General features: G+C 54.3%; 1 protein-coding gene and 1 long non-coding RNA gene across 3 annotated transcripts; one reads left to right on the forward strand and one right to left on the reverse strand.

The window, feature by feature from the left end:
- Positions 1-230: 230 nt before the first annotated feature.
- On the reverse strand, positions 231-17,923 carry TRPV2 (transient receptor potential cation channel subfamily V member 2). The gene is made up of 15 exons (XM_027517924.1): positions 17,702-17,923; positions 15,844-16,080; positions 13,573-13,706; positions 11,583-11,876; positions 10,591-10,874; positions 8,504-8,677; positions 7,993-8,148; positions 7,399-7,494; positions 6,552-6,622; positions 5,945-6,110; positions 4,222-4,288; positions 3,804-4,120; positions 2,836-2,963; positions 1,961-2,040; positions 231-411 (listed from the first exon to the last, which is right to left on the reverse strand). The coding sequence occupies exons 2-15, from the start codon at positions 16,041-16,043 to the stop codon at positions 317-319; spliced, it is 2,262 nt and encodes a 753-aa protein (XP_027373725.1). The 5' UTR covers positions 16,044-16,080; positions 17,702-17,923; the 3' UTR covers positions 231-316.
- Positions 16,300-25,653, forward strand: LOC113877636. Of its 2 annotated transcripts, none has more exons than XR_003506781.1 (4): positions 16,300-17,027; positions 18,125-18,409; positions 19,572-19,688; positions 24,568-25,653. It is a non-coding gene; the product is annotated as an uncharacterized LOC113877636 (long non-coding RNA). The 2 variants fall into 2 exon arrangements; XR_003506782.1 differs by having other exon boundaries at positions 24,572-25,653.
- Positions 25,654-26,225: the final 572 nt, after the last annotated feature.

Consider the following 26,225-nt stretch of genomic DNA (forward strand, 5'->3'; position numbering starts at 1 on the left):
CTACTGGCCTGTGTCCACCACCTCGCTTCTGCGGTGACAGCAGGCACAGCGCCTCGGCCAGCTGCCTGCACCCCAAAGAGGGCAGTTGGGGGGCTGCAGGTGAGGGTCCCTGTGCCCAGGAGACTGAGGGAGCAGCCCGGCCCCAGACACAGGTAAACTCGCAGAGAAATGTCAGATGCCAAACAGGCCAAGGGCCCAATACCTTTACTCAACTAACGTTTCCAGGAGAGTTAGCCACAAGAAAATATTTATTCATTTTTGCCACCAAAGACCCCTGGAGCCCCAGAGCCAGCAGGTGGGACTGGAAAGATATCCATCAGTGGGATTCCAGGGGCTGCAGGGGCACATGGTCTTCCTCCACCGCGCTGTCCTGGCTGGACTGGGAGGCCAAAGCCGGGCTGGTGATGGCGCCTGTAAAGGGATGAAGACCACGGTGGCCTGGTCCTCAGGGTGTGTACCCCAGGAGGCAGGCGCCAGCAAACAGGAGGAGGCCACAGCTATGGCACCACCCCTGCCTGTAGACAGCAGGCGAGAAGTCCCCGGCAATGCCTCCCCCCACCACGTGCCCATCAGGGGCCTCCTCCCAGGATCTGAGAGTGCCTGCAGGTGACAGGCTTTTGTGTTAGAAACCGGAACACCTGAGATGATGTGCTGAAAAGCCAGAGGGTGGCGAGAGTCAGGTGCTCAGAGAAGAGAGGAGACCCCCCACCCCAAGGAGAAGCTGGGAAAGGTGGATGCCCAGAGAATGGAAGGGCACTTGGGACAGAGCCAAGGAGAGAAAGGAACAGGGAGCACTGTTGAGGGACTGCTGTCACATGGAGGGAGGTGCAGGGAGGGGGCTGGACAACAGTTTGGGGCCTTGACCTGAGGAGGAGGAATGTGGCCTTCCAGGCAGTGGGAGGCGTTGTGTGCTGGGGGCTGTGTGTGGTTTTTGTCTGTATCAGAGGGACTGGAGTGGGATGAGCCGGGAGCCAAAAGCCTCCTCTAAGGTCTGGGTGCAGATGTGGGAGGGAAGGGGCAGGGCAGAGGGTCCCAAGGACACTCAGCACCAGGAGGCAGGGGGTGGTAGAGACCCACAAGTCCTCCCGCCTGGGCGAAGAGGGGCGGGCTGACAAATGTGGTCCTGGCAGGGCAGTCCCAAGGCTGTTCCCGATGGTGATGTCCAGTTAGAGGTCACAGCAGGCAGTGGGGTGTGGAACGACAAGGGGATTTTCAGAGTCTTGAAGGGAGGGGACAGCAGGGCTCAGAGGGAGGGAAACACACAGACGAGTGGGCAGGAAGTTATCAGTGAGGGCCGTGTGGTCAAGGACCCAGGAGCCCTGGAGGCCAGAGGAGACTCCACACACAGGTTTCTCGGGCGATGGGGAGGCTGTTGTGGGGAGGGGGCCAGGGCACAGCAGGTGGAGTCTGGAAAGAGCATGAGAAAGGAGAGAAGGGCAGCCAGAAGTCTTGAAGTGGGAGCTACAGAGGATTCTAAAGGGGCCTGTCCTGCAGATAGCCAGTCCTCAGAATAGGCCTCTGGTGGGGATCATTCTTGGAGGGGGGCCAGCACCACCCTAGAATGGAGGGGCCTTTCTATGGAGGGGCCTTGAACAAGCCTGGGCCATGAGGCAAAGGCAGAGGAAGTGGCTTCTCAGTCAGGTGTGGGGGTGGCCAGGCTGGCCTGTCGGGGTGGAGCCATTGGGCACTGGGGGCTCCCTAACTTGTTCCTCTGCTGGGTCCGCCCAGAACCCATTGAATGAATGGAGAGTGCAGCAGACAGACAGAAACCTAGACAGGAAGAAGCAGGAGAGGAGGGTGCACCAGGAGCTAGTTGCCCAAGTGATGGTGAGGAGGTGGGGGACAGACTGGGGAAGGCACCACTTTATGGGACAAAGCCACTCCACTGATGGAGCCTGGAGCCCAGACTCTCTGTGCTGTGGGTCAGGCAGACACTGACACACACCCCACAGCCACTCACCAGGGCCGCCCCGCCCTGAGGGCTCCTCGAACACCGTGGGCAGCGTCTGCTCCCACGCAGCCCAGTTCACTTCCTCCACCCTGCAGGAGACAGGGTAGCTGTGAGGCTCCAGGAGGCCAGGGGTGCAGGAGAGCGGCTGCCCCAGAGGAGGGCAAGGAGGGCGAGTCTTCTCTGCGGGACTCTGGACCATCCACCAGCCCACCTGAGCCTGTGCTCCCAGCTCTCAGACCGTTGCCCCTGCCAGGGGCCCACAGGGAGGAACGGGCGTCTCTCCCCTCTGGCTCTTCACAGTGACCTGGATTGTCCCCAGCATCCAGAGAGGAGTTTAGAGGAGCTGGGTCTTTGTGGACCCAGGCTCTGGAGTCTTTTCACAGCTACTCCACGTCTTAAGACCCACCCCCTTGCCGGGCTATGCCCTCAGAAAAGTGTGTTTCTGGCCGTGCACTTGTCACCAGGCTCCCTCTCTGTGGGGAGAGTCTGCTCTCGGGGGAAGGGTTGCAGCCTCAGGGTCAGGATCGGGGTGGAGGGTGGAAGGGCAAAGCCAACCAGTCACAGCAGGCTTAGCACGCTCTGACCCCAGGATGCCTCTGGCTTTTGACCTCCTGACTGTACCCCATTTCAGGCCTGAAGGAGTTAATCAGGACCATCGGGGAGGGACCTTCAGTTTCAGTCAGTGGATAGGAAGATGAACTGATAGAGCGGCAGGCCTTGGAGCTCTGGGTCTAATGAGGTCTAGCAGCACTGACCTTGCCGGCCCTGGCCAGAGTCCTCGGGCACGCAGACCTTGCCTTTCCCTCCCGACCTGGCTTTCCTTCCTAGCTGCTCCCCCGCTGGTTTTCAGCAGGGCCCCCAGGCTGCCCCACCCCCCTGCTCACCTGAAGCACCAGCGCTCATCGGGGCTACCATCTGGCCTGGAGCCAACTGTCAGCTTCACCCCTGCCCGCTGCTGCTTCCTCCTGCACCACCAGTAGCCCTTCTCCATCTCTAGGACAGAGATGGCTTTCTGGGAACAAAGGATTCATCAGACAGCGTGGCCGGCACTTCACAGTGTAACTCAGCATCTGTGAAGTGCGTGCATCTGAATCCAGCCCCACAGTTCACATGCCTGTGTGTCAAGCCCTGCATCCCCTGAATGTGTTCCCACTTAGAGACTGAGGATGATGCGTCCTGGGTGATTGCTGGGGAGCCCGCAGGTGATGCATGCCCTGCAGTGACTTGCAGTCACATAACTACAGCTTCTAGAACTCCAGCAGGTGCAGAACTTCACAGTGCCTGCCCCTGGCACTCAAGCCAGGTGGGGGCGGCATGGAACTTTGCAGGTGAGGCTCAGAGAAGATAAGTGGCTTGCCCAAGGTCAGCAGTGAACTGGTCACACAGTTCAGCACCCCCTCACCCACAAGGCTCTCCCCGCAGCACCTCTCCAGACTCACCCTGACCCTCCCAGGTCTCATCAGCTCCCAGCTACCCCAGCCTCTGCCCTCCCCCTCAGCTCCTCCAGGCTAGGCCAACCCAGGCCCCTGCATCCCACATGTGTCGCCCACCAAGCTAACCCCACTGAACACTCGATGAGTACAGAAGCGGGATGCACGAGGGTGGAGTCTTCATCTCGTTCTCTGCCATATGCTTGGAGCCTAGAACCATGTCTAGCCCTGCACTGGGCACTCGGAAAACACTTAGTACTAACGATGATGGCAGCTAACACACAGCACCTAGTATGTGCGAGGCACCTCCCAAGACCTGATCTGTCCTCAAATCAGCCCTGTGCAGGAAGGAAGGAATGGACAAGGGAGATCCCACTCGGGGGCTCAGGACGCAGGAGGCGATGGGGACCCTCCCCAGGTACCTGCAGCTTCCAGATGCTCCAGCTGTCAGTGGCGACGCTGTTGACGGTCTCGCTCATGAGCGCAATGAGCATGTTGAGCAGCAAGACATAGGTGAGAAGCACATAGGCCAAGAGCAGCAGCAGCACCACACCGCGGAAGTGCAGCTGGTCTTGGAAGGCCAGCTCGCCCATGCCGATGGTGAACTTGAACAGCTCCAAGGAAGTGTCCAGGATGCCCCGGTATGGGGCCTCCTTGTCCTCCTTCCCCGCCACCTCTGTGGTGTTGGAACCCGCAGGGGCCCCGGTGTCCTGGGGCTCCCGACTCAGGCTCACTAGTGCTGCGCGGAGGGGAGGGAGGCAGAGGGTGCTCAGCCCAGGGGAGACCAGCGGGCAGCCTCAAGGGTGGGCAAGGGCTGGGTAGGGGAGTGAGGGCCTTTACCAACAGCGAAGCCGAAAAGGAAGACTAAGTAGACCCCCAGGAAGCGGAGCAGGTCCCGAAGGATGACCTAGAACATATGCCCCAGAGTTGGTGGGGGGGGCCAGGTCACTAGGTGTGACTCCAGACCCTGCCTCAGCCCTGCACATGTGCACACGCACATGGACAATGTGTGCATACACAGGCCCTGTGGAGCCACAGTGAGAAGGGGGTCTTTAAAAAAAGTCTATATCAGATCATATCATTTTCCTGCTCAAAACCCTCCAGGGCCAAAAAATTAAACCACAGGCTCCAGCGGCTCCACGTCTGGACATGCCCTCGAAAGAAGGAATGGAAAACAAGGATTCGAACAGATAACCTGGGCACCCGTGTTTGCAGCAGCGTTGTTCAAACAGCCAGAGGTGGCAACAACCCAACTGTTCACAGATGGATGAACAGATAAACTAAATGTGGTGTCTACATACAGTGCAGTATTATTCAGTCTTAAACAGAAAGGGAATTCTAATGTGTGATAGCAGAGATGAACCTTGAGGACATTATGCCCAGGGAAATAAGCCAGACACAAAAGGACAAATACTGTATGACTGGCACTTACGTGATGAGGCACTCAGAATAGTGAAATTCATAGAGATAGAAAGTCATAGTGTGGTTACTAGGGGCAAGGAAGAGGCAAGTAACGGGGAGTTCGGGTTTCGTGGGACAGAATTTCAACTGGGGAAGGTGGACAAGTCCTAGAGATGATGGAGATGGTTGTACAACACTGTGAATGTATTTAATGTCACTGAGCTTCCCGGGTGGCTCAGTGGGAAAGAACCTGCCTGCCAATGTGGAGATGTGAGAGATGCGGGTTCCATCCCTTGGTGGGGAAGATCCCCTGGAGGAGAACATAGCAACCCACTCCAGTATTCTTGCCTGGAGAATCCCATGGACAGAAGAGCCTGGAGGGCCATAGTCCATAGGGTTGCAAAGAGTTCGACATGACTGAAATCCTCCAGGGGCCTCCCCGAGGTCAGCAAAACCACTCCCTTCCCCCCACTTCCTCCCATACCCTCCCAGCCTCTGTCTGTCCCTAGCCATCCCAGCTCGCTCTAGCTTCTGGCCTCAGTCCCTTTGCCTAGATTTCTACTTCCTTGAGTCTGTGGTGGCTGGATCATTCTCTCAGATCTTAACGTACACGCCACCTCTGCAAAGAGACCCGCAGAACAGCCAGTCTACAGGGCCCATCACTGTCCCTCACACCCCCTTACATGTTTCCTTCAGAAACATTAGTGTAATGCAGCATTCTCATTTGTTTTCTTATGCTGTCTCCTCGGCTAGAATGTCAGCTTCAGGAGAGCGAGATCTATTCTGTTTGTGAACAAAATACTGTGTTCCTGACACTTAGAACAGGGCCTGACCCATACCTAGCATCCGCTTCCTAAATGTTTGTTGAATGACTGAATGAATGCAGGCACCTCCACATGCCCAGACGACCCAGGGCACAGGCACACCGGTGAGCTTCTGTGCTTGGTCCCTGCTACTTCAGCAAACAAGGAGGCGCGTGCTCCTGTGTGGACACTTGCCAGCACACACGTGCATATGTGCTTACCTGTATGGAGGGCAGCCTGTATGTGCGCCCTGATGCTGACACTCGGTGAGCCTGCCTGCTGAGCCCAAAAGGAGTGCCCCTGGGGTGCAGTGTCCAGCTCTGCCAGTCTGGCTGCACGGGGCTGCCCCTGCCTCTCACCTTCTGGATCATGACGCTGTAGATACCCGTGTACTGGAAGCCACGCATGTAGTAGAGCAGGTTCAGCCAGCCCAGCACCAGAGAGCACACGAGCAGCGGCAGGTATCCCTTGACGGCCAAGAAGCGCAGCACCTGGGACAGCACGGTGAGCAGTGCCTGGACCAGGCTGGGGGGGCAGGGTCGGTCAGTTCGCGGGCCTCCCCTGGCCGGGGCAGACCCCCCTTGCCCCTCAACCCTGCCGCGGTCTCAGAGATGAGATGTCCTCTCCGTGTCCAGACTGGACTTGAGCATCCTGACCTCCATCTTGGGTGAGGTCCCTGAGGGCCCCAGTTCCCTCCCCTGTAAAATGAGTGTGACAGTAACAATGCCTGACTTGGCGGGTGTCAGCGAGGATTCAGTGAGACACAGTAGGTAAAGACTTCAGGCTCCACTGAGGCAGAGCGAGGACTCGGTTGACGTGACTATCTCAGTGATGAGCTGGACCCAACAGCAGCCCAGCTCCTGGGTCCGGCCTGCATGCTGGTCCCAGCCCCTGGAGCTCCCTGGTCCCCAAAGCCAGAGTGGTGCCCAGGCCAAGATGGGGGAGGAGGGGTAAGGCCTCACGTACAAGAGGATTTCAAAGTAGCTGTCCATGAAGGAGATCCAGATGAACAGACGACGCCTCCAGAAGTACCACAGCTGCAGGGGGGCAAGGGGGCCGGGAAGACAGGCTGTGACACGTGGGGGGTCACAACACAGCCCCACTGCCCTCAGGGCTGGATCACCACTGCCATGCTCTCCTCCCGCCGGCCTGTCACAATCCGAGCAAAACCACCTCGGGGGCTCAGGTGGCAGCTTTGACTTTTGGGGTGCTTATGAATCCGGCTGGTAGCTGAGAAAGCTCCAGACCCTGTTTCCAAACTGTCAAGACACCCAGACAATGCCAGGGACCCCCTGGCTCCCTGTGGATCCAGCTGGAGGGCTCACGCTCCATACGATGAGGGGGGCTCCTTTCCCTCCCCCTCCCTGGCTGCCCAGGGACCATCCAGTGCTCCAGCCACCCTGGCCTCCCAGAGAGTCTCCACACCATGGCCCAGTCTGTCTCCTGCAAGCTGGCAGCATCTTCCCCTGAGGATGTCCTGCTCAGGCCCCCAGCCTACCCTTCTGTGCTCCTCAAGTGAGGAATGACCCAGCCAAGGGACCGTGGGCTGGGGGGCATCTAGCTCCATTCACAGGAGAGCAGAGCTGGCACTGCCAGGGGATCACAGGAGTCATTTGCTGCCCTCAGGGCACCCCAGCAAGAACAGTAGGGTTAGGGCATTCAGCCCAGAAGGCAAGGCTGCCCTGAAGCTGGTCAGCACGGGACCAGGTATGGGGCTCAGTCTCCTGAAAATGCAGGGACTTGGTTAACCTGTGCCCAGGCTCCTCAGAGCAGGATTCTGGGTTTGGAGCGGGGTGGTCGGAGGAGCCCTCACCTGGCCCATAAGGAGGTTGACCCCCCCGAGCAGGAGCAGCACATGGCCCAGCAGCAGCATGGTGTTCCCAGCCGTCACTTCCAGTGGGAGGAAGTCCTGCTCGAAGAGACACTTGGCTCAGCCTGGGGTGCCCTCCCAGCAGCCCCCCACTGATAGCTAGGCTGGGGGCCCATTCTGAGTGTGAGCAGTGGGGAGGCCCCCAGAGCAGCAGAGCAAGCAGGGGCTCTGGAGCCAGACTGTCTGGTTTCAGGCCCCATCTCCTGAAGCTGCTTAATCTCTCTGTGCCTCCCTTCCCTCACCTGTAAACCAGCGATGATGAGAGTTATCATCTCAGAGACTTGTTGTGAGATTAATTAAATATGTTAACACATGTCAGTCATGTGGAACACTTTCTCACATATGGTGCACACTCACTAAGTCCTAACTATTGTTGTTACCACTATGCTGTTACTTCCATACTGTGACCAGCTAGGTTAGCGCGTGGCTGCAGCACCCAGCAGTCAGCATCTGCAGGGTGGGTGCTAATCCTTGCCCTGTCTTCTGCCAGGGTTGTTTCCAGCAAGCCTCCCCAGGACGTGCCCCTCCCCGCCTTGCCTTTTCCAGGGCAGGCTGGTAGTAGGTGACAGCGGTGAAGATGAGCATGTAGGTCAAGTAACACAGGAAGTTGAAGAGGAACCTGGGGATGAGCAGATTCGACTTCGCCTTCAGCAGTTTGTTCAGCGGCTCCAAGACTACCATCCGGTGCCGGAGCTGGGACGGCAGGTGAGAGTCAGAGGCGCGTTTGGTTCAGCAAGTACAGTTGGGGGCACCAGGGGAGGGGGAGAGGTCGGGGAGCCCCGAATGACCCCTCCCCACCCTCACAGCTACAGAGTGACCAGTCCTGAGCAGGTGCTTGGCAACAGAGAGGACACCCTGGCGTGATCCCCAGGTCGGGTGGCACCAGTGTGTGGCGTGAGCATGTGCCCAGGGGCTGGGTGAGGACATGAGGCCACACCTCCACATCCCGGTTTCAGGGCCCACGTGGTCCAGCAGGCTGGCCCGAGCGGTAGACCTTGCAGGAAGCTCTGCCAGGCCCCCTAGGCACACCCCCGCCCCGCAGGCTCACCGGGCTTCGGGAGTGAAAGGCGATGATCTCCAGCACTGAGTTTTCCTCCCAGCTGTCCACAGAGGCCAGGTCATACAGCGACACCCGCACGGGCCCATAGGACCACTCGGTGAACTTTCGGGAAAGGGACTGGTATGGCTCCGGAAGCTCCCGCTGCAGGATGTGTCTGAAAATCTACAGGGCCAGGCACGTGAGCTTGAGCTTGACCCGCATGGCCACCACCCTCACTGATGGGAAGCCTTGGACTCAGTGTCCTGCAGAGCAGACACACGCATGTGCCCTGCACACACATGCACTTGCACATATGAACTGTTACACACGTCCACATACTAAGGCACTCCCACCTACCCACCTATGCCAGGGCCTGCCAGCAACCTTGGCTCTTCCTTCCCCATTCCTGCCCCAAGGCCTCTTTCCTGGACACTCTTATGGCCAAGGGACCCCCAGTTCAGGGGTCCTTAATGCCCCATGACATCAGAGGCTGCCAGCTACACACATGTGTGCATGACTGTGGCCAGAGTCTAGAGCTCTCAGCAGGCTAGAAAGTGTCCCTGACCTGAACAGGTTCCGAGCAGTGTGGTTTTACAAATGAGGAGTGGGGGCGGGGGTTCCTGTGTTGGGGAGCTTCCACAGGTCACACAGCCATGCCTCTAGACACAAAGGGAGGTCCCCACACCCCAGGGGCCTTGGAGGGCAGGAAGAAAACGTAAAACTTCCATTTATGTTCAGTTTGGTCTTAAACTTTAAAGACACCTATGTTCTAAGCATGGGGCCCTGTGTCAACTGTGTAGGTTGTACACCCATGAAGCTCCCCCCGATAATAAGGATCAGACAATGAGAAAGTGTTTTGAGGAAAAAGTAAATCTAGATTATGTTTATTCTTTTTTTTAACCACACAGCTTGTGGAATCTTAGTTCCCAGATGAAGGATCGAACCTAAGCCCTTGGCAATCAGAGTCCTAACCACTGGACTGCTTGGGAATTTCCTCATGGTTATTCTTTGTTAGAGTAACTTATAACTTCCAGATAAATCACCTTTAGGCATTAAAATTGAAACTACAAAAGAAAAGTCTGGAAGAAGATATGGCTATGGAATACACACACATGCATACACACACACACACATGTATACTCATGCACACACACAAAGTTTTAAAATCTTGTAGGAGTTAAGCAATAGCAAAAATCAAGAAAAAGATAATTATACTCAGCTAATAAAAATGTAAAAATTCTGTGTAGCAAAAAATGCCATAACAATTTTTTAATGTTGAACTGGGAGAAAAATTTGCAACTATGACAAATTGTCAACAAAATGCTGTTATATTCATGATCAATAACACTTATGGGGCTTCCCTGGTGGTCAAGGGGTTAAGAATCTGTCTTGCAATGCAAGGGACACGGGTTCGATCCCTGGTCCGGGAAATCCCATATGTCGCTAAGCCCCATGTGCCACAACTAATGAGCTCTGGAGGCTGTGAGCCCCAACTACTGAGCCCACACGCCACCACAGAAGCCTGCGTACCCTTGAGCGCACACTGCTCAACAAGAGAAGCCCCCACAATGAGCAGCTCTTGCATTTCAGCCAGAGAGTAGCCCCCACTTGCCACAACTAGAGAAAGCCAGTGTGCAGCAACAAAGACCCAGCACAGCCAAAATTTAAAAAAATAAATACATAAATATTTTTTTAAAAAAGAACACATCAATCAATAGGAAGAAGACACAACAGCAAAGAATATGAGACAGCTATTTGCTAATCAAGAAACCCAAATGACTTTAAAAAGAATCCCTGGGATTTCCCTGGTGGTCCAGTGGTAAGGACTCAGGCTTGCACTGCCATGGCCCAGGTTCAAGCCCTTGTCGGGGAACTAAGATCTGGGAAGCTGCACAGTGCAGCCAAAAATATACAATCCCTGCTTTATAATGTAATATATTCATACTGCAGCTCCTGGATAATTTATCAATAATAAACACACATGTAGGAGAGGTGCATGCCGAAACTGCTCTGAGCTAGACACCACCCCAGGCTCTTTCTGCAAAATTCCTGGCTGAGTCCTCCTGCTTCCTGGAAAGCATGGCCTGGCCGCTCACCTCGATTTTGCCCTCCTTGGCGGCCAGCTTCAGGGGCGTGAGGCCCTGCAGGTTGGTCATGTCCTCCAGCTGCAGGCCCCCCACCTGGAGGAGCCTGTCATACATGTGGGTCACTAGCATGCTGTTCTCTGGAGAGTTGTCTGCGATCATCACCAAGGCATGCAGCACCGTGTTGCCCAGCGAGTCAGTGGCCTGCAGGCTAGCGGGCTGGTGCGTGTTCTTCAGGAGGTAAGTCACCACATCCCACTGCTGGGTGCAGGCAGCCAGGGAGAGGGGCAGCTCGCCTGGGGGCCAAGGAGACAGCTTGGGCCTTGGATCTCTCAGCTTCCACCCATTGGCTCGTCATGCTCCCTGGACCACCTTGAGGCAGCCAGAGGAGGAGATGCAGTATTATATCAGGGTCCCCGGCACAGCCAGGCCAGGCAGTGAGTGCGGAAGGTCCTGGACCCACCCAGGCCGGGCAGTGAGCGGAGAAGGTCCCAGGCCCAGCTAGGCCCGGCAGTGAGCAGAGAAGGTCCCAGGCCCTGCCTAGGGCAGCTGCGCCTTCTCTCAGGAGCTGGTCGAGGTGGCTCTGTCCAGCTCCGACCCAAGGGAGAGGACCTGGAGCTCTTTACCATCTAAGGGATCAGAGTGTGGGCTTGCCCACCAGGCTTCCCACCCCTTGCCTCTGTCTCCTTTCTTTGCCAGGGCCCAGACCCACTGCCGCTGGGCACAGATGTCCCTTCCTCCATGCCCTGTCCGGTCGAGTCTCATCACACACCAGTGCTAGCCTCCCGCTCCCCTGGCCCTGGTCTGAGCTCGTGTGTAGTGAGTGAGCTTCCTTGGCCAGATAAGGGTAAAACATCTCTTAGACAAGCTGCCTTTGCAGGTAGCCGAGCAATTAGAAGCATGAGGGGTCAAACAGGTCTGGGTTTCAGGGTCACATTAACCCTGTGACCATGGGCAAGGCCTTATCCCCTCTGAAGTCCACTTTATCCAAAAAGGCAGCTCACCGAAGTAGAAGCAGGTCTCTTCCCTCCTCTTCTGAAAGAACTGGCCGCAGGCCCGGGCATGCACATCGGCCCCATTCTCCACCAGGAGCTTCACGCAGACCAGGCTCCGCTTCTCGATGGCGATGTGGAGGGCGCTGTGGCCTCGGTAGTACTCATCCATGCACTGGGCGTTGACCAGAGGATGGGGATTGCCCGAGTCCCGGTCAATCTGCAGCAGCGGCTCGATGCAGGCATTGGCCCCATCCCGAAGGTTCAGCAGAGCCTTCATCAGACAGGTCTTCCCTGTGGAGCCCTCTGCGGGAGGAGGGGAGGGAGCACTGTGGTGTTCAGGCCGCCCACCCACCCATACAGGGAGCATCCCAGCCATGCTGCAGGGTGACACGGCTCAAGCCAGAGGTATTAGAATACCAACAGGTATGGCTGCAATTTTCTTTATTTTTTAGTTGGAGAAAAGCTGCTTTACAATGTTGACTTGGTTTCTGCCATACAACAACTCCAATCAGTCATAATTATATACATAAATCCCCTCCCTCTATAGCCTCCCTCCCACTCCCACATTCCACTTCTCTAGGTCATCATAGAGCACTGAGCTCAGCTCCCTGTGCTAGACAGCAGCTTCCCACTAGCTGTCCATTTTACACATGGTAGTGGATACACGTCGTAGACACAGAGAATGGACTTGTTGACACAGCAGGGGAAGGAGAGGGTGGGACAAATTGAGAAAGTATCATTGACGTGTATCCACTGCTGCCTTGTCCACTTAGCAGCAGTGGATACACGTCAGTGATACTTTCTCAATTTGTCCCACCCTCTCCTTCCCCTGCTGTGTCAACAAGTCCATTCTCTGTGTCTACATCTCCATTCCTTCTCTGCCATTAGGTTCGTTAGTACCACTTTTTTAGATTCCATATATATGCATTAATATACGATATTTGTTTTTCTCTTTCTGACTTACTTCACTCTGTACCACAGACTCTAGGTTCATCCACCTCACTACAGCTGACTCAAATTTGTTCCTTTTTATGTCTGAGTAATATTCTGGTATGCTACACTTTCTACCCTATAAATTAAGTTTCTAAGATGTGTAGGCAACGTTCTCTACACAAGAACGTTTGGAGCAGTGTTTGTTAAGCGGCTTTACCGCTTAAAAACTGTCTCTTCTGGGCAAGTCATTTGGCCTCTCTTAACCTCAATTTTCCTCACTGTAAAATGGGACCATCCTAGGGTTCTTGTAAGGATCACGTGGAATTATATACAAAATTCTTTAGTACACAGAAGTGTTGAGGCCAAAAATTACAAACGATATAAATGGCCACCAGTAGGGGGTTAGTTAATTGAACTGTGGTCAATGTGCAGGGTGGGAAACTCCGCCGGTTGTTACGGTGACTGAGTTAGAGGCCTGTGCACTGAGATGGAGCGTGCTATAAGATGTAGTAAGAGGGGGAAAGCACATTACAGATCAGCACACATGGCACGGCCCCACTTCTATAAATATACACCCCCTGGATTTAAAGTTTAAAAAGATGTATTCCATATCATTATTAGGAGCCAGGATGATGGACTGTTTCTACCCTCAGCTTTATACATTTCATTACTATTTGAGCCTTCTAGAATGCACAAATGTTCTTTTCTTCATCAGCCCAAATATTACAGGTACTTATATTTGGGGCAAAGAACGCTCTGAGATGGATGAAGTGTGTGGTATGTGTGTCAGATCTTGGTGATGCTATTACTGAAAAAGGGGCAGGGAAAGGCCACACTGAGGAAGCCTGGGAATATCCGTTCGCCACTGACATGGCTGACGGTGGCCGAGGCAGGCCCAGGTCGGGAGCCGGTGGGGTAGGTGGACAGGGTAGCGGGCTCTGTTGGCAGGAGAGCTGCTAGGAGCACTGCCCCTCCTTGCCTCTCAGCTCCTGACCATGGTCGAGACCCACCCAGGGAGCTCAGTCTCGGCCCAGCTCATGAGTCCCTGGCTCGAGCAGTAGCCTACCTCTGTACTCCGAGTCTGTGAGGTACTTGCTGGTCCGGCGCAGGTACTCTGGTAGCCCCGCCAGATCCTCGGGGGCCCCCCGGGCCACAGCGCTGAAGAGCCGGTCTCGGCCAAAGCGGTTTGGGTCTGGCTGGCTGTGGGAATGTGGTTTGTGACTGATACTGCAAGAGAGCTCTGGGCCCCCAAAAGAGGGGAAGCTCTTCCCCTTCCCAGGGAGCCCCATGGGAGCCTCTTGAGGGCCTCTACCCTCCCTGTAGCTGAGTGGTAAAGAATTCACTTGCAATGCAGGAGACACGGGTTCAATCCCTGGGTCAGGAAGATCCCTTGGAGAGGGGCATGGCAACCCAGTCCAGTACTCTCGCCTGGAAAATCCCATGGTCAGAGGAGCTGGCAGGCTACAGTCCATGGGGTCACAAAGAGTTCAGAAATGATTGAGTGACTTAGCATGCAGCATGCACTCTCCCAGGCTGACCAATGAGACCCCAGGTGCTCAGACCCCTGGAGGAGGAGGCTGTCTGGGGCTGTGGTCTCTGCGTCCCCCGAGCTCAGGCATTTGGGAGATCTGCTCTCACTCTCTAGGTGCCCTGAGGGTCTCACAACAAGCTCACTGTCCATTTCAGCACAGGAACTCATCATGGCCCTTGAACTGGGGTTTGGGTCAGCACAGGGCTACCGGAGGTGCCCACAGACTTGGGGGCTGTCTGCACCACTGGTCCCCACCAAGGAATCAAGAAAAGCCCCTCGTCTTCTCAGACCATCCATGGACTAACAACAGAGCAGCTGCCCCCTGACCATCACTTCTGTCCTGGGTGAGCAATCTCTATCAGACAAACAAGGAGATAAAGTAACCTTCCCAAAGTCACATGGTGCAGAATTCATGGGGCAGGGGGGTGGGGTGGGGGGCGAGGGCTCAACTAACTCCAGACCCCGACTCCAGAGAAACTCCAGCCTGGACAGAGTTTCCTCAGAGAGATGGGTCCCAAAATGGAAACCAGACACTCAGAATTTTACTGAGAAGCCACACTTCGGGGAAAATCCCCAGAAGGGGCTGGTAACCCTTCTGAGTCTAGCAGTGCTGTGTGGGGTACCCCCGCCTGGACCCGTCCCTACTCACAGAGGGCCAGCTCGCCTCTGGGCTCCTGGCACCATGACCAGCCAATATGAAGGGACAAAGGGGGGACTAATTGACATTTTGGGGACCCTCAGGTCTACCATGGAGTGGATCAACCAAGAAAGGGTTGGAGGCTCTGATGAGTGGGGGTTGCTGGGATCAGTCGTGTTTTAAGCTGTGATCGCATGATTGACGCACCATCATTCACCCAGCAGACCACGTGGATGCAGCATGACCAAGAGGGCTCTGCGGCTGACTGGGGAGCCCGGGGCAGTCTGGCTAGGGGAAGTGGCTATTTGGACAGGCACTTCCTGTCACAGGGCAGCATCAGAGTCCTGGGACAGGGAAGCCCATGGGGCACAAAGGGCACCGAGGGGCTGGTTCTGCCTCGGGCTGGTGGCCCAATCCCACAAGCTTTGCGAGCATCCTCTCCTGCCCTGGTGTGAATGTGACCTCGGTCCTGCAGCACAGACAGGACGGGGGCTCTGGGCTGGGAGGCCAAGGCGGGCGGCAGAGTCCCAGGGGTGAGTGAGGCGGGAGGGAAGGATGGAGGGGTTTCACTTGCAGAGTGCTGTCTGGCCCATGCAGATATGGCAGACCTCACCCTGGGGCATGCCAGGTGCACCCCTCCCCCACACCCACAGGGCTCCCCGCCAGAGTGGTGCCCAGGGTCTGAATTAGTGGACATCACAGGAAAGTAAGAGTGGAGGTGATTCCAAGAATAAGCCCACTGTCCTTAATCCCCAGAGTCCACGTCCCCAGGGCAACAGGTCCAGCCTCGGAGGAGCCTGGGAGCATGCGGGACATTCCTGGATGTCCTTGACTCTTCTGGACTGGGGTGTGGATCCTGCTACCACCCCTCGCAGGGACTGTGACAAACAAGGAACATGCCAGGCTCAGTTGAGTAATTGGAGCTGAAAGAATATGTCCCTACCAAGAGAAATGCAACCCCAGAAGACAGAAAGGCAAGAATGGGGAAAGTTTTGGAAGCAGCAACCTCAGCGAGCAGAGCAGAGTTCAGCCTGTCGGCCCTGGAGCCATCAGAGCCAGACCGAGGACCCCGCAGGCTGTGGGGAAGGGGCGCTGGTGTTGGGCCAGGCTACCCAGTTTGCTTCTGCTAGAAGTGAGGCCCCAGGCTCCATCCACACTTGCTGCCTCACCTGGCACCTGCCGCCCTTCGGAAGTTGAGGTTCACTCTGATCTGTGGGGAGGAGTTCCGGTCCTCACTCTGAAACCGGGACTCCATGGGGGGTGGTTCAGAGCTCCGGCCCCCATTTCCTGTGTCTCCCTGGGCACCATCTTCATCGCCTCCATCTGAGGTCTCGAGTCTGAAAGCAGGAGAGCTGGAGGGCGTGGTCATCCTCAGGGAAGACGGCTGCCCCTTCTGACTGGAATCTCTGTAGGGGTGGCGGGGGACAGAGATGTCAGAGGAACCTCCTTCTCCCAGTAGGAGCAGGACTAGAAGAGCTGGCTGGAGCCTGGGACCAGAGAGGCTCATTAACAGAAGCTGGGTACAAGCAGACTTTCCCTGGTGGCTCAGCAGTAAGAATCTGCCTGCAGTGTGGAGAAGCAGGTTCAATCCTGGGATCGGGAAGATCCCCTGGAAGAGGAAATGGCAACCCACTCCAGTATTCTTGTCTGGGAAATCCCTTGGACAGAGGAGCCTGGAGGGCTACAGTCCTTGGGGTAAGCACACACAAGTAGACCAGCCCCCAGGGCAGGGACTCAGCCCAACAGGAGCAGGGAGAGGAGCCAGAGGAGGGAGGACCGAGAGGGAGGCCCTGTCAGAGAAACAGGGATGGATCATCACTGTCCCTGAGTCTCCCTCTGGGACTTCCTGATCTTTGAGAAGCCACAGTCCCTGGTCCCAAAACGTTTGTGTTAACAGCACAACCCTTTCTCGACACAACCTCCTGCCCAGCAGTCAACATTCACAGCAGATGAAAATGCAGTTTCGGGTGGGGGCAGGTCACTCCACCTCCTACGCAGAGTAGGGGCGCTCAGGGGAAGTCTTCGGAAAACCACGGGCCTATCAAAGTCTTTATTTTGCTGCCAGGACGACCAGGGCTCAGAAGGGGGAAGTGACTTTCCCAAGGTTCCAAGCTGTGGGCAGCGCCTCGCCCCACCATGCCGCTCCTCTTCAGTTCTCAGAATCCTTCAGGGCCTGTCTGTATTTTCAGCCTTAGTGTCTCTTAGGGGCTTCAGAGCCAGAGGGAGACACCTCGCTGCGCCCAAGCTGCCCCAAGCCTGCAGCCCCACTAGGCCCCAGGCTGGGCGGGGAGTTCAGCTCCAAGCTCCACCTCACCCTCAAGGGGAGCGCTGAAACCACAGCCGCCATCACATGGTAGGGTGGGGCCCCAGTGTGGGGTGGGGGAAGCCCCTGGGCCCCCCATTGGGTGAGCAGAGAGAAGGGAAAAGAGCCCAAGGTGGGGAGAGTGGAGAGAACAGTGTGGGGAGAGGGCGCAGGGAGCAGAGCTTGGGGACTTGCGGACGGGCAGCGGAGGGCAGCAGTGGCAGGGTGGACAGTGGCTGGGCCTGGACCATCTTCCTTGCAGCTTCAGCCCCCGGAGTGGGGGGCGGCGACGCCGGGGCATCTTCCCACAGAAGCAGGGGAGGCGGGGGCCTGTCTAGTCCTCACGACGCAGTGTTGAACCAGCATCTTTCTGCGCACCCCGGGGGCGTCTTTCCCATGCCACTCGCCATTTAACCTGGCTAAGGTCCCCACCCTCGCACCGTTCTGCCTCCCGGCCCACGGCTCCCAAGCCTCCGCAGCAACAGCTGTCCTGCCCAACAGCCCCTGCCCTGCCCATCGCTGCCCCCCACCCCCAGCCTGGACCCCCGCCCCACCATCTTCCCAGGGAGGAACGACCTGGGTGGTCAGGTGAAGGAGGGAGCCGGAGCCCCGCGGAGACCCTGGCTCAGGGCTGGGCTAGCAAGAAGCCCACTTGGGCTTCCTAGCCGCCACCCCTAGACCTGGGGGTCCGGGCCCCTGGGACGCCCGCATCATCCCAGACTCACTAGCTCGGCGGAGGCAGCGCGAGGAGCGTCCGGCTTGGGGCTGCAGAGGAAGTGCAGCCGGGAGGGGCGCTTGTCGGCGGGGAGCCCCGAGAGCCGGCTGGGTCCCCCTGCGTGCCGCAGGTTCAGCCCGCCTGGCTGCAGCCGGATCAACGCTCTCGAGGCAGGACCTGCTGGCCGGGATACTGACCACAAGGACCGAGGGCCACACCCTCTCTGGGGAGACACGCCCCGCCTCCCGCCCCGCCCCACCCCCACTGCCTGCCTCTGAGGCCCCCGGATGCCGGGGGTGGCGCAGTCAGCGGCCACCCTTGGGTGCGGGGTCCTATTCGGGGGAGAGGGGAGCTGGCGGGTCCTTGGGTCAGGGAGGGACTCGGCCCCTACACTGACCCCCACCCCTCCTCTTCCCCACCACTTGTCCCCCAGCGGCCATGTGGCTCAGACGGGGCAAGGAAAGCTGATGTGGACGCCCCCAGAGAGGAGGGACTCCGCCCAGCACCTGCCCGTGGAATGCACCCCACCACCCCGACCTCCCGACCTCCTGGGACGTTTCCCCAGTCCCCGAGATCCCCAGCCTGAGGGCAACAGCCTTCCTTCCCTGAGCTAAAGGAGCTTCCAGCACCGGCCAGCAGGGGCGGCTATGCTTCTGAAATTAGACAACTCCCTTCCAAACCAGCCCTGGTCCAGACTGGGGACACAGCCACCATCCTAGTAAGTAGCCAGCCCTAGGTCATCTCCCTCTCCCTCACTCCTAAAATCCACCCCATCAGGAACCCCACACCCCTAAACCTCCCAATTTGTCTCTATCTCTGCCTGGTCCAAACCACTGTCTTTCCTGCCAGGGAGACCACAGCCAGCTTCAGGCTGGTCTACTTGCTTCACTCCTGCCTGGCACTCCTCCATAATCCATTCTCCTTACAGCAATGAGAGTGGTATTTCAAAAATGAAAACCAGATCACCTCACTCCCTGGCTTAAACAACCCCCCATACCAAGCCCGTGCAGCAGGATACCCTTCTCCACACCCCATCTCTTATTGCAGTCCTGCCATTCACATGACATTCCAGTGTATACACCTGTGCTGTCCAATGTAAGGTCACCAGCCACAGTGGCTATTTAAATATGTCAACTATAGTAAAATTAAATTAAGCATTCAGTTCTACAGTTCCACATTTCAAATGCTCATAGTCACATGTGGTTAGTGGCTACTATAGAGGACAGCACAGATACAAAACTTTTCCATCATAGCAGAGAATTCTGTCGGACAGTCCTGCTCTAGACATTCTGAACACATTTCAATCTCTCCAGTATACCAGTATACCATGCTCTCTTCTGTTGCCTTCAAGTCTTTGCATAAGCTGTTGCAACTGTCAGGAACACACACACACACTGCCTTGCTTTAGCCAATTCCTACCTCTCTGTTTAAACATCACTTCCTGGGTTGCCTTTCCTAGACCCTGGATTGGTTTGAGGGTCCCCTCTCTGTGTTCCACTAAGTGTTAGTTGCTGGTTTGTGTCCGACTCTTTGCAACATGATGGTTTGTAGCCTACCAGGTTCCTCTGTCCATGGGATTCTCCAGGCAAGAATACTGAAGTGAGTTGCCATTTCTTTCTCCACAGGGGATTTTCCCACCCAGGGATTGAACTCAGGTCTCCCACATTGCGGGCAGATTCTTCACTGTCTGAGCCACCAGGGAAGCCCCTGTGTTCCATGATACTTTGCATTTCTCTGACAGTAACTCATTGTCCATTATGGTTAACATTTAATTGTCTGGCCTCATCTTTAATAATAATAAGAGCCTCCTGAGCAGTTACTATATGCCAGATACTGCTCAGTGCTTTGCATGTAATTCTCAGAGCAACCTTATTTCACAGATTAGGAACTGAGGCTGGGCAAGACTGGACATACTGTCCAAGGCCACAAAGCTGGGAGGTGACAGAACAAGTATTCGAATCTGGAGCTGCGCCTTTACACACCAAGCTCTCCAAGAGGTGAGATCTTGCTTATTTTGCTGTATCCTCAGCACCTAGCACAATGCCTAACCCCAGGTGGTGCTCAAGAAACCTTTGAATTATGATTGTAATGCAGAGGACATTACTGTGCTGTTGGGGGAAAAGTAAAGAGTAAGTGGAGACTCTCAAGTCCTTCAGTGACAGTTGGGTAGACAACCCTAATTGCAAGTCAAGTTTATAAAAAGTCCTCAGATTATCAATCATCAGGAAAATGCAAGTCAAAACCCACAATGAGATACCACTTGACACCACTAGGATAGCTATAATTAAAAAGACAGATTATACACTACTTTTAAATCAACTAGAATACAATAAAAATTTTTAAAAGACAGATAATGATATGTATTGGTGAGGATATGGAGAAGTTGGAACTCTCATACACTGCTGGCAAATTATACAATGGTGCTGCCGCTTTGGAAAACAGTCTGCTTGTTCCTCAAAAAAATTAAACATAGAATTACCATATGACCCAGCAATTCCACTCATGGGTATATACTCAAAAGAAATGGGAAATGTCTAGAATAGGGGACTCTGTGGAGATAGAAAGTAGATTGGTGGTTGCGTATGGAGATAGAAAGTAGATCCCTACAGATGTGGGGAGTACTGGGGAACTGAAGGGTACAGGGCTTTTTTTTTTTTTTTTTTTGGCTGTGCCTATGTGTAACTTTTGAGGATCTTAGTTCCTCAACCAGGAATTGAATCTGGGCCGCAGCAGTGAAAGCACTGAATCTTAAATACGAGACCACCAGGGAACTCCCAGTACAGGGCTTCTTTGGGGGGAGAGGGTGATGAAAGGGTTCTAAATTTGATTGTGATGATGGTTGTAGATATGCCAAAAACCATTGAATTGTACACTTTATGTTGGCAAACTATATCTTTAATTTTATCTTTAAAAAAAAGAGGTCCTCTGAGCAGACTGCCTGTGTTTTTAGTCAGAAATGAATCAAGCAGAGAAACACAGCTTTCTCAGTCCCAATGCTACTGAACTCATATTTGAAGAAGCTTCATCCAGTCCAGTTTCCATTGGAGGAAAATCTCCCCCAAGCAGTCTTTATGTTTGGCCTTTCCATATGTTTCAATTCCATGTGTTACACTTAGTAACTTTTTATAAAGACATGTTTTTCCACTTGAATTTGTTTTCAGAATCAATTTTAAGCAAGACAAGTGATTCAAAGCAAGTTCAGCAGAGATATTCTTTGGAAAGGGTGGGAAGGCAACTGCCTTTTTGATGTGTATCATTTGAACCATTTGAGTTTTTCACCACTGACTTAAAAAACAAAAAAAGGGCATCTCTTGCAGAGCTAAAAATGAAAAAAAAAAAGACACAAACCCAGCTCAACTATTCAAGAAGTGTCTAAAGCCTGTGCATAATTAATGTAAATTCTAAAGAGATGTGGAAAGAGAAGTGTGGAGTGGGAAGGCCAGAGCTGCTCTGGCCTTAGACAGAAAGAAAGGTGGAACTTGGGGGAAGTCAGTGCACAACCAGAGTTTGCTCCTTTGCTTCTCCCAAGACTTGGTCCAGAGCCTGGGCTGGGCCGGTGTCCTGGCTAGGTGGAGCCTCTCTGAGCAGCTCTGTGTCTGAGACTGACAGAGAAGTAGAAATAAGCCAGTTTAGGAGGCTGAACAGGCTTCCTGGAACAAGGGAGGAGACTGGAGTTGAGCAGGCTGGTACTGGAAGAGAAAAATACTAGCTGAGGTAGCCAGGAAGGCCAAGAATGCCTCCTGCAGGAGGGATGTCCTGCGAAGTCCTGCGAGTGTGGGTGCAGTCTGCCTGGCCTGGGAGATCCTCGCTCTCAGCAGAAGCAAGCTGCCCCTTCTCACGCAGTCTCTGCCCCCGCCCTGGGAGCACAGCTCAGCCTGGCCCAGATGTGGGCCCTCTGTCCCAGGACCCAGAATAGCCACAGCCAGGCCCCGGGCCAAATCTGGGAGCCCAAGTTCACAGCCTCTGGGGAATTTTCCGGACCTTGGGCTGGGGCTGGGCCCGTTCTCAACAACCCCCAGCTACTGGCTTATGGATATCCGATTTTACTACTGCAAAGACCAGAAGGGAAGGATATTCTGCCGTCTGGGAGACAGGAGAGAAAGGGGAGTGGAGAGGCGGAGTCGAGATAACGATGGGGCATTGAGAGGAACCGCTGGTCAAAGGTCCTACAAAGTCAAGGCCGGTAAGGGAGACACAGCCTGAGACCAGAGATCCAGACAGTCTGGCCAGAACCAGCGACAGCGATAGGAGAAAGACCAGACACAGGCAGAGTCAGCCTGGGCCAAGGAAGCATCACATAGCCTGACTGAGGCAAAGGATTACCCAGGGTGTGTCCAAAGTCGAGCCGAAGAACACGCGATAGAGCACGGAGGGGTGAAGGCGAACCAGGAGACCAAGCACAGAGACGCAAAGGGCCTGCCTTTACGCCTCAGCCACGCCAACACCCAGGACGCCTCTGCAGTGCGCCTCAGCCACGCCCACACCCCACGACTCCTCCCCTCCGCGCCTCAACCACACCCCTCGTGCGAAGGCTCGGCTCCGCGCCTCAACGCCCCACTCACACATACCCAGTTTCCCGAGGGAGTCCCTCCTCCCAGTACTCCACCCCCCCCCCCCCCGCCCCGTTAATGTCACCTCCGGCGCCAGCCCAGGTGAGGCCCCGCCTTTTTCCCCACATGCCGCAGGACGCAAGTGTCCGTGGTTCCCTGGGGCTCCCCAGGGAAGGAAGCTGTAGGAGCGCGGCAGTGCTTCCCAGCCGACGGCCCCACTCCCCTCCTCAGTCACAGCACAGCGAGGGAGTCGGGGCGTCCAGGCTGGGGCTCCTGCTTCTCTCCAGGGGAGCGGGTGTGCGCCCGCGGTGTGGTGCACCCAGGGCTGGGGAGGCACCTGCCTCGCACTCTCTGGACGCGGGTAAGGTTGGAAACGCGCTCTCGAGCCGGGCCTTCACAGCATTTTCTTTTTCACTCCTGACCATCTTGGGAGGTAGATCTGTGATCTCCATTCAGAGAAGGGATCCAAACACGAACTGGCTTGCTCTGGATCACAGCATAGTTCGCAAGTGACGGTGGTGGGATTTGAACACAGGCAGTCTCGCCAACTTTTGCCTTCCCATCTCTTTTTTCAAAGTCACAAAGGTTTATTGTATAACTTACACCCTTAAAATTTTTAATGTGCTTGGTAATTTTTAAGACTGTACACACTTTTAAAGCTAACAGTTCTAGAATTTTGACAAAAGTATATAACCATATGACCATCACAGTGGTCAAGATACAGAACGTTGTCATCACCCCAAAATGTGCTCTGGTGCTCCTTTGCCAGCCCCTCCTTCACTGCCATACTCTGATAACCAAGGATGATTTCCGTTCTCACAGCTTTGTTTTCAAGAATGTCGCGTGAATGGAATCGTGTACTGTGTCATCCTGTCTTCTTCTAAGGGCCCACATCACATGTCTTGCTCTTGCTGCAGTTCCCCCTGGCAGTGTCTGACCCCCCTCCCAGGCCCCTAGACTTTGAGGAGAGTTTGTCCTCACTGCCTGGGGCTGCTGCAAACCTGGAAAAGGAAGGATGTTGTAAAGCTGTCTTAGTCCATTCAGGCTGCTGCCGCAGACACGGTAGCTTATAAACAATAGAGGTTTATTCCTCTTAGTTCTGGAAACTGGGAGTTCAAGTCAAGTCCCCAGCATGGTCACACTGGGGAGGCCCTCTTCCTGGGTGGAGCCAGCACCTCTTCCTGGTGTCCTCATCCTAACTCACGGAGTCTCCTTTGTAGGAGCATTGATATCATTCATGAGGGCTCCATCCTCCTGAACTAAGCACTTATCAAAGCCTCCCCTCCTAATACCATCATATTGGACATTAAAATTTTGACCTGGGCTGGAGGACACACAAATATTCAGACCATAGCAGAGGAAATGACAAGGTGACTCAGGAATCAGGGACAGGAGCTCAGAACAAGACTTGGAACATTTCAGAAATACCACTCACATTTAGACTTTGTTGGGTAAGTCATGGAGAGTGACTTAGATTTGAACGTTAGACCCTCCCTCAGACCCGCATAGTGCCCTGGGAGCTGCCTCTTTGCTAAGAAACCATCTCAGAGGAGAAAGGTTGTTGGCCAGAAACGTTGGGTGTCCAGGCCAGCACGGCTTGCAAGCGGCCCTTAGGTCCAGAGAGTTGGAGAGAGAACAGGAAAGCTTATGCATCAGAGTTTCCTTTGGTTCTCTGCATTGTCTCCTTTGGTCACAGGTCTACTTTTTCTGTTTGCTCTTTGGAGAACTCTGCCTTTCACGAGAGAGGCTTTCCTTGAATGTCTTTCACCAAAAAGCCAGCTGTGTGGATGGGGCTTCACTGAGCACCTCCAAGTTTAGCAGACAGGTGTCCACTTCATTGCCCCCCTCCCCAGCTCAGCAGGGGCATTAGGAGGTCTCAGCTTCTGCACTGAGTTGCATGTGTTCATCCACCATCCAGGGCCAAACATTGCTGGCCGTGCCCTGCCTGGTTTCCCCTCCTACTCTCTTTGTCCATGTTGACATACTTTTTAAAAGTTTATTTTTGGCTACACTGGAGCTTCCTTGATGTGTGTGTGCTTTCTCTAGTTGCAGCAGGTGGGCTTCTCATTGTGGCGACTTCTCTGGTCGCTGAGCCCTGGGTCTAGGGCTTACAGACTCAGTAGTTGGTGGCGCATGGGCTTAGTTGCCCCAAAGCCTACGGAACCTTCTGCGTTGGCAGGCAGATTCTTAACCACTGGACCATCTGGGGAGTCCTGCACCTTTTTTTTTTTTAATCTTCTATGATCACTTTAAAAGAATTTGGAAAGAAACCATTTTAATACTGGAAGACCAACTATGACTGTGATGTATTATGTCTATTTTCAAGACAGTCTGGAGTCATCCCCATGTCCTCACCCCCAAAAAACGAAGACATTGAATTGAGGAAATGTGCAGACCACCTTTTGGAGGCGTTCATGATATAAGGAAGCAGGGAGTGGCCAGTACCTGGAAGGAGATGTGGAGTCAAGGTAGGAGGGATTACTGTTTAAAGATCAGTTATCCATGTAGTGACAGATTCTGTTTATACGCTAATGAATGATCCATTGGGTCAGTGCAGGGGGAGGGTACCTGCACCAACAGAGACCTCGAGAAGATCAGAGGGTGGCCCCAGTGAAGGGACTCATCTGTTCATGTAGTGAGAAAAGAAGGCAAAATGGGTCCAGTGCAGACAGGTTTCAGGTCAAGGGTGGGAAGGTTCAATGGCCTGTGTTTTCTCTAAGAAACGTTAAGCCAAGGCCACCATCTGGGAATGAGGGTGTGGCAAGTTTGAAGATATAGAACCTATTACCTCTTAGAGAAATGGAGGAGGACTTGAGTTTTGTTAACATTAATTGAAAATGAGGAGTCTGTCCGCCATTGTGGACCCGAGAAGTGAAGAGCGAGAGGGGAAGAGGAGCGTGCAAGCGGAAGAGACGAGCCCCTTCCACCAACTCCCGAGCGCGAGGCCGTCTTTATGGCTTCTCAGCGAGCGGCGGCGGCAGGAAGAGCCTCTCGGCCGAGGGCGGCAGCCAACTACAGTGAGTGCACAGGGAGAGGCCCAGGCGGCGGCGGCGGCGGCGGTAGCAGCAGCAGCAGCAGCTCTCGGGTTGCGGTGAAGAATGTCAGCCACTAGCGTGGATCAGAGACCTAAAGGGCAAGGAAATAAAGTTTCAGTACAAAACGGTTCGATTCATCAAAAAGATGCTGTAAATGATGATGATTTTGAGCCATACTTAAGTACCCAGACAAATCAGGGACTTAGAAGATTAGTTTTTTGGCATTCCACAGAGATGCTTCAAGTCTGCCTAGGGGAGACCTGGGGAGGGTAACCTGGATCCCACCTGTGTAGCAACCAGAGCTGTGCTTTGCATTTTATGTGATTTATATGTTGGAATTCTGCATACAATTTCACATAAAGCATTGGAAAGTCGTGTTTTTTTGTTTTTTTTTTTAAGACTGTAAGGGCATTTACATTAGTGAATCCAGTTTTTAAATTGTATCATAAAAGTTTCCTTATGTTGGGGCAAAAACATCTATAAAAGGTTTGTTTTAATGGGATGTTTAAATGAAAGGTCTTATGCTTTCTATTAATTAAATCACTTAAATCAATGATGAATCAATGTAATGTGCTGTTTAAAGAGATGTCTTAAAAGTTTGATACCAGTGAGACTATATTTTACCACCTCCTCCTTGCCAGTACTAATGAATAGGTTTTTACCAGTTACCTTTCTGTAATAACTAAAAATAATGATCTAATCAGGGTAAATGGTACTAAGACTTTCGCGGTGGCTCAGCAGGTAAAAGAATCCATCCACCAATGCAGGAGACAGGGGTTTGACCCTGGGTTGTGAATGTCCCCTGGAAAAGGAAATGACAAGTCACCCCAGTATTCTTGCCTGGGAAATATAGTCAGAGGAGCCTGAGGGGCTACAGTCCCTGAGGTCCTGAAGAGTCGGACACGACTTAGCAACTGAGCATGAACATGAACACTATAGAATATTGAAA

This window comes from Bos indicus x Bos taurus, chromosome 19 (assembly GCF_003369695.1).
Source record: "Bos indicus x Bos taurus breed Angus x Brahman F1 hybrid chromosome 19, Bos_hybrid_MaternalHap_v2.0, whole genome shotgun sequence".
In the NCBI taxonomy this organism is placed as follows: Eukaryota; Metazoa; Chordata; class Mammalia; order Artiodactyla; family Bovidae; genus Bos; species Bos indicus x Bos taurus.

Excerpts from the sequence above, each read along its gene's own strand:
- TRPV2 (XM_027517924.1), bottom strand. The coding sequence starts at position 16,043 with ATGACCACGCCCTCCAGCTCTCCTGCTTTCAGACTCGAGACCTCAGAT. Across the intron at positions 4,289-5,944 it reads ACAGCGTCATGATCCAGAAG|GTCATCCTTCGGGACCTGCT; the intron begins GTGAGAGGCAGG and ends CATATGTTCTAG. Across the intron at positions 2,964-3,803 it reads GGAGCATCTGGAAGCTGCAG|AAAGCCATCTCTGTCCTAGA; the intron begins GTACCTGGGGAG and ends CTTTGTTCCCAG.